The sequence below is a fragment of the Macrobrachium nipponense genome, chromosome 24 (genome assembly GCF_015104395.2).
Source record: "Macrobrachium nipponense isolate FS-2020 chromosome 24, ASM1510439v2, whole genome shotgun sequence".
Taxonomy (NCBI): domain Eukaryota; kingdom Metazoa; phylum Arthropoda; class Malacostraca; order Decapoda; family Palaemonidae; genus Macrobrachium; species Macrobrachium nipponense.
The window spans coordinates 9,609,638-9,620,081 of record NC_061091.1 but is presented as its reverse complement, the minus strand read 5'-3'; the positions used below and the strand labels follow the sequence as shown (position 1 = coordinate 9,620,081).

Here is a 10,444-nt window from a genome sequence, read left to right as displayed (position 1 = left end):
ATGGCCAAAATCTGGGAGGGCAACTCCCCCCCCCCCCTTAGAATCGCCACTGAGTCTAGACAAGTCAATGAAATCTCCAGCCTTCAAGATATAATATAAGAAATTATCCAATGATAACATCTTTTCAAAGATGACAATGTTACAGTGTCCATCGTAATAGTGAATTTTCTATATAGAGCAGTTATCTACACAAATGGGTCCATTTTCTGCATAGTTGTCGTAGAAAACGATCTTACTGAATAGTAAAATTGAAGGGTGAACTTATATACAGACTAACGGAATATTCTACGTTTCTATTTTTCTGTCACTGTGTATGTCCGGGAGATCAGATCTCAGAGGTGGTTTGAGAATACCAGGAACACATTTAAACTGTGCCAGACATCCTTATAAAATTCGTATGCATTAGACTAGGTGAGAATAAACTTGGTTTAAGTATTTCTGATGGTTCACAAATTGTGATAACGATCACAGAGCCATTTTGAAAATAGCTGCAACGGTTTACAGTACTAACCATGAACTAAAAATCCAAAGCAATCCTCTAGGCTCATCTGATATTATCGATACTTGGGCTACTTTTTATAAATGTGCTTTTGTGTTTATGGTACTAAAGAAGCACGGTCATCTTAGATACTAATTTACTAAATAAAAACTTAGTTAACACACGAAAACAGATAGCAGGAAAATATACAATCGCCAGTTCTGAAAGAACCTCAGATTTGTAACCACTTATCTAACGTCTTCTAAAAGGCAATAACAGTAACCAAGAGGTTGAAACTTCAGCTTCTTCAAAGGAAAAAGAAACCAAGCGAAATACCTGATTTGCAGAATACAAACGCACTTTCAAAGCATTGGTGAAAATTCAGAATGAGGATACAGAAACTACTGCAGAATTAAACCTCTAATTCCTTCTACCGTTTCTCCAAATGTAGAAAAAAAACCAAGGTTCCAATTATATTTTTATGGGTAACAAAGCAACAGCAATATACAAAATTACAATAAAAAACACATTGCAACAAAAACAAAAACGACAGGTACTTTGATAAAAATGACTACAACTACAATAAGGTATGTTTCTTAAACTTAAAAGGTTTATTTACAGTTCAGAAACTTAAAATAGACCGTGAATCTAAGGACTGTTTATAAATAGCAAAGGAACGTCTTAAATGCCACTTTGAAAAAATAGTCTCAACAAATCTTGAGTGCAGAGTTGAACTCATTCTTCATATAATTAATTTACAGTATGATATATTAGGTAAACAAATTAATAAATAAAACAAGAACAAATAATAAAATTATAAATTAAAAAAATAAGCTAATCATCTACTCCACGGTTAAAGATAAATTATGAAAGTAAAACTACAAAGCAACGACACGTTTTATCACAATCTAAGTAATGCCTCATTTGTTTTCAAGGAAACAGGCTGGAGAAAGTGCATAAAGTTGATCCACTTCTGAACTCGAGGTTCTACGATAAATGTAGGGAAAATTATCTTCATTCATATTTACACATGATTTTCTTTTCAAAGATTTTTCCACCTTTGAAATGAACAGCAACCTTTTCACCGGGCTCACAGCATTCAGATCGCGTCAGAATTTCAATGCAAGTCCTTTTTTTTTTATCTCTAATTTATGCCTCAGTTCCCTTCTGGATCAAGGTACCTTCCGACGTAGAGTAGCAGACCCGTTGGGTTGTGTCTGACGGCGTACATGAAGGCTCGATCGAAAGCCAGCACCCCGTCATTATTCTGCCTGTAGTAGGCACCGTATGAAGCAGGCGATTCTCTGTGTCTATCAGAGTTGCCTTCCATGGAATCGTCGTATGGAAGACCCATTCGATTGTACCTGACGTCTGAAGCCAAGGGCCGTACCTCATCGACGTCACCATGGTGCTGGGTACTATCGATACTATCTGCAGAAGAGAACACTTTCTCGTTCTTATCAGGGGCGTCTCCTGACATCAACGAAGGTGAACCCACTTCAAAGTTGGTGATATGTTCCTCACTGTCTACTTTTCTGAATGAGCTCCTCTTACCCCCAGCTGGGATAGACACAGGCAGGCTGCTTCTTTCATTCAATCCCCCAAACGGCGTAACTGTTAGAGGTTCCTCATTCACGTTCTTACTGACTGACGGGGAGTTCTGATGAACATTTTCCCTCCAGCGGTCCTTTTCCTGATCCGCCTTCCTTCCTAGGTCCTTCCGAAGGTAGTCTGTCATCGGGAGTCCGTAGATGTAGGTAGGGACTTGATAAGACGTAGGGCTGATGTCTTGACCCTCGCCCAAACCTCCTCCCCAGAAACCATTTCCAGAGGATCTCTTACTCCTGGAAGCTACGGAGTACGTAGGGCGGGTCTCCTCTACTTGGCACGACTGGAACTCCGTCAGTTGGACGACGTCCCTTAGGTGCAAGGTCTTGACTGTGTTGATGCCTGAAAAGTCTGCCTCAGTGTCCTGTTGGGGAAAGAACATGGTTTGTGAGCTATATCATACTTGTGAATATGTTATTCCCTTAATTTATTACTTCAACGCACTCGAAAGCACACTTTTGGTTGAAATCACACTTGTTGACACGTGTTTAGTGTGAAATAAAGTCAGCATAAAGCTAACCTACTTGTAACATCAGCAAAGAGCTATCTTCTTCCTCAATATGCATATCTTCAGTCAACTGATTTTTGTTGAACACAAAACTGGGCCTGATGAACGTTCTAAAGCTAGTTTAGTTTCACGAGAGAGGCATTCCTACCAGTGGCTCTCTCTGGTTGGGTGATACGAATCCTACTCAGGAGATGAAAATTGAGAAGACGGACGTAGTACATAAAGAATTCCAGAGTTCACAGGTTAGCGGAGAGAAAGTAACATAGATGACTCGACTCTTGTGTTCATGATATCCACACTATAGATAGGGGAGAAGGCCAGATGCATGGACGAGACTGGACGAGAAATACCTAGACATCAGAAGCTTTCTAGACCAAAATCCAAAACAAAAGTCAATAGAAAAAGTCTTTTAAAAAATAAGATAGGATTTATATAGTTAAATGTATGTTTTTTTAATATATCAAGGAACACAACCATACCTTGAATAGTTCTTCAAGTCCGAAGCTGTTCAATATCCCAGAGAAATTATGGAAGGAACGGTGTCGGAACACAGGCATCTTAAACAGGACTGTGTTGGGCAACATTGACCTCAAAATTTGGCTCCACTTACTAGAAGATATCACAGATTCCACCTGAAAAATAAATGAATCTTTACTTTCGCTTCATAGCCATGACAGAGCTTCCTTACAGAGAAAGAAAATAATAGCATGCAATTTGTATTCATTTAAAAAGGATTTTTCGCTTTCCTTTTAGTACATATAATTATGCATCAAAATATACCAAAGCAATGTGGGACAAAACAAAAAGGTCTCCTTGTTGAGATTTTTTTTAAAAAGTATAACAACATAAAGTATTGTACCATATAATACACAATGTATAGCCATATATTTATTTACTTCCATGTGCAGCAATGATAGTCCTTGGCTAATATCAATGGCTCACAAACTCCACGTTTAGAATTGGCACTCTCTGGCCTAGGGCAAACATCTCTAACCACTAACCCCTATGAAAGCTTTCAGATAAGAGGTACAGTGACAGGAGTTTCAAGATGGTACGTATTGTCCCTTGGGTGTGAAATAGTCATTTCTGTTAATATAGTAATTTTTTACAGTAAGGAAACAGTATTTAAAAAAACTCTTCAAAAATAAACGTAAGTGTAGGAAAGATATTGTGGTATAAATTTTCTCGAGTATAATGGTGACAGTTAATAGTTGTTATGATTGTAATCTTTAATTTTTTTATAAGAAGCGTAATTTGATGTCTATATATTTTAAGAGGCAAACCTGTAAACAAAGTACTCTCAAGTTCTCTTGGCTGTGATAAGCTGTTCTTAACAGATCATCTGTTTTCCCAGAATGAATTCACTTGTCAAAAATTCTCTTTACTAATGTATCCAGTATTTCATTCGAAGAGAATTCGAACGAACTGCTATCAACTGAGTCACTGATAGGTAGGGAAGTTGGGTATAACTCGTTGGGGAGTAAAGTATGCAACTTGCCTAGGTAATTCTTCAGTTACCATGTAAATATTTCGGTTCTAAAATCTCTCACCTGATGGTCCTGGGTTCAATCACGATTAGAGTTGAAATAATAATAATAATAATAATAATAATAATAATAATTAATAATAATAATAATAATAATGGTGAAGAAACCCACAATGGTATAAATACACACACACACACACACACACACACACACACACACACACACATATATATATATATATATATATATATATAATATATATATATATATATATATCTATATATATATATATATATATATATATATATATATATATATATATATAGGACACCAGAGTAGATAAGAAAGAAAGAAAAAATGATAAGTATCAAGACCTGGATATAGAAATAGGGATATGGAATATGCCAGTGGAAATTGTACCCATAATCATAGGAACACTAAAGGCGATCCAAAGATCCCTTAAAAGGAACCTGGAAAAACTAGAAGCCGAAGTAGCTCCAGGACTGATGCAGAAGATTGTGCTACTAGAAACAGAGCACACAGTGAGAAAAGTGATGGACTCCTAAGGAAGCATGATGCAACCCGGAACCCCACACTATAAAAAACCACTCGGTCGAATAGGATGACTGTGATAATAAAAAAAGAAATAATAATTTTAAAGCTTGTGCAAGTTCTTGTTAGTTGTTCTTACCTGAGCCAATCCATTTGCGACAAAGTTCTTCTGTTCCCCAGGCATCACCAGCACCAAGGACAGTTCTCCTGATGGGGAGTAGTACGGGATCTGTTTGGCGAAGATAATTTGGTCAGGCGAAAGAGAAAAGCGGTTTCAGAAGACGATTGATGAATTCAACTTCTGCCAGTATACATATTAAAGGTGCTGATGGAGGACTGTAATTTTCTAGGGTTGTATATTTTAATTAATAAAGTTATGATCATTCAAAGATATAAATAACGTATGTGATGCATTCACGTATGATAGCACGTAACACACGTATCCTTGTCCACATTCTTTTGAGAGAGAGAGAGAGAGAGAGAGAGAGAGAGAGAGAGAGAGAGAGAGAGAGAGAGAGAGAGAGATTCTGTCTTACCTCAGCGCAGGTGACACCAACTTCCTTCGAATAACCGGCGTTGACAGTCATCTTCTTCTTGAGTCCATCGGTTCGAATAAGGCGCCTTTCGGCCGTCGGGAATCTGATGAAATTCATGTCGAACAGATCTGCCTCAGTCACGGCGGAGCTCCAGCGGCCCTGGGAATAAAAAAAAAAAAAAAGAAAAAAAAAAATTATATACACACACACATATAATATATCATATATATATATATATATATATATATATATATATATATATATTAAGTATATATATAATATAATAATCTATAAATATATATATATTATATAAGCTATATATATATATGTATATACATATATATATATACATACACACACATATATATATATATATATATATATATATATAATATATATACATATGTATATTCAGAGAGCAACTTAAATAACTGCACTGCCCTCCTTCCGGATTTCCTATTACCCTCTGTTGAACTGAGTTGGAAATATAATTTAGGCCAAAGGCCAAGCACTGAGACCTATGAGGTCATTCAGTGCTGAAATTGAAATTGACTGTAAAAGGTCTGAAAGATGTAACAGGAGGAAAACCTCGCAGTTGCATTATGAATCAAGTGTTAGGAGAGGGTGGAAAGTAAGATGAAGAAAGAGTATATGAAAGGAGGTACAGTAAAAGGAACGAAAGTGGTTGCAGCTAGGGGCCGAATGCTCGCTGCAAAGAACCTTAAGTAATGCCTACAGTGCACCGCATGAGTTCCAATGACAGCACTAACCCCTTACGGGGATTTCCTTCTGTTACTTTCAAATGAACTTCATGTTTTGGAAACTTGGATTTCAAGTCAGTGGCACCTGTGGTGGGCGTGTCCTATATGGATAGGGTACATTTGCTGAATAATAATAATAATAATAATAATAATAATAATAATAATAATAATAATAATAATAATAATAATAATAATAATAATAATAAATGGAACCTCTGGCAACAGAGGAGCTTCGTCAGGCAGCCAGGTATTCAACCCAATTGAAGGGGAAGACGGTCAGGTACCTGGAGGTCGTCATCCAGCAACTAACCACCACAACGACAGTAACCAACAGCCTGAGATTGGAGCTACAGAAGCAAACCAAAGGAAGAACTGGACAAGAGAAGAAAATAAGGAAATATGGAGATGCTACATCAGAAGCAACCCGACGGAGAGAGGATACAGAAGAAAGTTGGTCAACATCTGGAATGAGAGGAATAACACCCCCCAAACAGAGCAGAGGCTGGCAGACCAAGTAAGGAACATAAAGAAAAAGAACTGGCTCTCCCCAACAGAAAGAGAAGAACTGGAAAGGGAAATGTCACACGACAACGAATTACACGAAGACGAACTAAGGGACGATGCCACAGAAGACGACAGGGATGATGAGGTATCAAACAACGACACACGAAGAAACACCGACGAAGTAACAGAGAGGACGGAACGGGTAGAAAAGATTAGACAATGGATGGAGCCAGATACAGAGAGAACAAAGATCCCCCCCATGAAAGCCTACAACACCAAGAAATTAAGGGAGAAAACAAGTGAGGTCAATGAAATAATGGGCATAATACACACCACCAGTATCACAGAAACAAATAATTTGGCATATGCAGGAGCAAGATTAGTAGCAGAACTGATGGGGATACGAACACCAACACCACCAGCACAACCAACCCAACAGAAACCAAAACAGCAACCTCCTTGGAAAAGGCGCCTAGAAAAGCAAATCATGGTGATGAGATCTGACTTGAGTAAACTGAAAGAGATGGCAGAAAAAAGGCTAAGAAGCAGGAAAACAAGGGAGGAACTGAACGAGAAATACAAAGTACAAGAGAGGAGACTAAACAACACAATAGAAGATGTAAAACAGAGGCTTAAGGTCAAAGCACATAAGATCCAACGGTACATGAATAGGAATAAGGGATACCAACAGAACAAACTATTCGGAACCAACCAGAAAAGACTATACAGCCAACTAAGAGGGGAAGACAACAACCAAGAAATTCCTGAAGCCGAACCAAGTAAGAGACTCTGGGAAAACATCTGGAGCAATCCGGTATCACACAACAAACATGCAACATGGCTCCAGGAAGTCAAGGAAGAAGAAACAGGGAGAATAAAACAAAGATTCACAGAGATCACGACAGACACAGTCAAACACCAACTAAAGAAAATGCCAAACTGGAAAGCCCCAGGTCCCAATGAAGTCCATGGATACTGGCTTAAAAACTTCAAGGCCCTACACCCACGAATAGCAGAAAAACTCCAGCATTGTATCTCAAATCACAATGCACCCAAATGGATGACCACAGGAAGAACATCCTTAGTACAAAAAGACAAGAGTAAGGGAAATATGGCCAGTAACTTCAGGCCTATCACCTGCCTACCAATAATGTGGAAGTTACTAACAGGTATCATCAGTGAAAGGCTATACAACTACCTAGAGGAGACAAACACCATCCCCCACCAACAGAAAGGCTGCAGAAGGAAGTGTAGGGAACAAAAGACCAGCTTCTGATAGACAAAATGGTAATGAAGAACAGTAGGAGAAGGAAAACCAACCTAAGCATGGCATGGATAGACTATAAGAAAGCCTTCGACATGATACCACACACATGGCTAATAGAATGCCTGAAAATATATGGGGCAGAGGAAAACACCATCAGCTTCCTCAAAAATACAATGCGCAACTGGAATACAGTAATTACAAGCTCTGGAATAAGACTAGCAGAGGTTAATATCAGGAGAGGGATCTTCCAGGGCGACTCACTGTCCCCACTACTCTTCGTAGTAGCCATGATTCCCATGACAAAAGTACTACAGAAGATGGATGCCGGGTACCAACTCAAGAAAAGAGGCAACAGAATCAACCATCTGATGTTCATGGACGACAATAAGCTGTATGGTAAGAGCATCAAGGAAATAGATACCCTAATCCAGACTGTAAGGATTGTATCTGGAGACATCAGGATGGAGTTTGGAATAGAAAAATGCGCCTTAGTCAACATACAAAAAGGCAAAGTAACGAGAACTGAAGGGATAAAGCTACCAGATGGGAGCAACATCAAACACATAGATGAGACAGGATACAAATACCTGGGAATAATTTAAGGAGGGGATATAAAACACCAAGAGATGAAGGACACGATCAGGAAAGAATATATGCAGAGACTCAAGGCGATACTTAAGTCAAAAATCAACGCCGGAAATATGATAAAAGCCATAAACACATGGGCAGTGCCAGTAATCAGATACAGCGCAGGAATAGTGGAATGGACGAAGGCAGAACTCCGCAGCATAGATCAGAAAACAATACACAAAGCACTACACCGAAGAGCAAATACGGACAGACTATACATAACACGAAAGGAAGGAGGGAGAGGACTACTAAGTATAGAGGACTGCCTCAACATCGAGAACAGAGCACTGGGGCAATATCTGAAAACCAGTGAAGACGAGTGGCTAAAGAGTGCATGGGAAGAAGGACTAATAAAAGTAGACGAAGACCCAGAAATATACAGAGACAGGAGAATGACAAACAGAACAGAGGACTGGCACAACAAACCAATGCACAGACAATACATGAGACAGACTAAAGAACTAGCCAGCGATGACACATGGCAATGGCTACAGAGTGGAGAGCTAAAGAAGGAAACTGAAGGAATGATAACAGCGGCACAAGATCAGGCCCTAAGAACCAGATATGTTCAAAGAACGAAAGACGGAAATAACATCTCTCCCATATGTAGGAAGTGCAATACGAAAAATGAAACCGTAAACCACATAGCAAGCGAATGCCCAGCACTTGCACAGAACCAGTACAAAAAGAGGCATGATTCAGTGGCAAAAGCCCTCCACTGGAGCCTGTGCAAGAAACATCAGCTACCTTGCAGTAATAAGTGGTACGAGCACCAACCTGAGGGAGTGATAGAAAACGATCAGGCAAAGATCCTCTGGGACTATGGTATCAGAACGGATAGGGTGATACGTGCAAATAGACCAGACGGTTGGAGAGAAAGAGAGGGAAAAAATGGATAAGTATCAAGATCTGAAAATAGAAATAAGAAGGATATGGGATATGCCAGTGGAAATTGTACCCATAATCTTAGGAGCACTAGGCTCGATCACAAGATCCCTGAAAAGGAATCTAGAAAAACTAGAGGCTGAAGTAGCTCCAGGACTCATGCAGAAGAGTGTGATCCTAGAAACGGCGCACATAGTAAGAAAAGTGATGGACTCTTAAGGAGGCAGGATGCAACCCGGAACCCCACACTATAAATATCACCCAGTCGAATTGGAGGACTGTGATAGAGCACAAAAAAAAAAAAAAAAAAAAAAAAAAAAAAAAAATAATAATAATAATTTTCAGACTACAATTTAAGAACTCTACGCCGATCACAGAAGTAAATTAATATTTCTAGAAACCCTTTCCTTAACAAGATTATGAACATCGGCCAGCTATTAGCAAATGTCAGCCCATGAGAAGAAAATAATAAGAAGAATTGAAAAGACCATATATAAAATCAATTCCACTGATGCTGCCATCATCTTTAACAAAACATGTTTGAGAGAGGGTCTCCTACCTTCAAATAATAATAATAATAATAATATACTTAGGAAGCAGACCCTCTCTCAAGCATACTTTATTAAAAGTAATGGCTACTTCAGCAGCATTACACTTGTAGAGATTCTTCTCTATTTTCCGAATAGCGGCTTTTTCCGTGCTACTTAGACAGGCTAGTAGAGCGCCTATAGAGGTCATGATCAAATACAGTCTAAATTGGTGTATATATTTGAATTTTACAGATAAACTATGATACCATAGTTATCAAAGTCATTAACGATATATATATATGTCTCTCTCTCTCTCTCTCTCTCTTTCTCTTTCTTGAAGCAAGCGAGCTTTCGTCTGGAGCTGCCAGACATCCTCGGGCTGGGAAGCTGAGGGTGGACTGATCTTGAAGCGGTGTCCGTCCTCGTTTATATTTGGAGTCGACAGCAGGGGGTCTGCCCCATGCTGATCTACTATTGGCTGGTGGCGGTAGGTCTTCGTTTTCATTGGTGGCTTGAACCGGGTCTCAAGCCACTTTCCACGCGTTGATGGTTGCGATGCTGTAAGTCCTGCAGCCGCCTAGACCTCCTTAGCGGCGCGGTTACGCCCATCGACGTAACCGCGCCGCTAAGGAGGTCTAGGCGGCTGCAGGACTTACAGCATCGCAACCATCAACGCGTGGAAAGTGGCTTGAGACCCG

At 39.2% G+C, this 10,444-nt stretch overlaps 1 protein-coding gene across 1 annotated transcript in view; it reads right to left on the bottom strand.

Moving 5' to 3' along the window:
- Positions 1-943: 943 nt before the first annotated feature.
- LOC135205434 (uncharacterized) overlaps positions 944-10,444 on the bottom strand; it is a 45,170-nt gene continuing 35,669 nt past the window's right edge. The window contains exons 9-12 of the mRNA XM_064236013.1: positions 5,170-5,328; positions 4,773-4,862; positions 3,074-3,226; positions 944-2,450 (exon numbers count right to left, since the gene is read on the bottom strand). Of these exons, the coding sequence (XP_064092083.1) occupies positions 1,635-2,450; positions 3,074-3,226; positions 4,773-4,862; positions 5,170-5,328 (1,218 nt within the window). The 3' untranslated portion in view covers positions 944-1,634. The remainder of the gene's footprint in view (positions 2,451-3,073; positions 3,227-4,772; positions 4,863-5,169; positions 5,329-10,444) is intronic.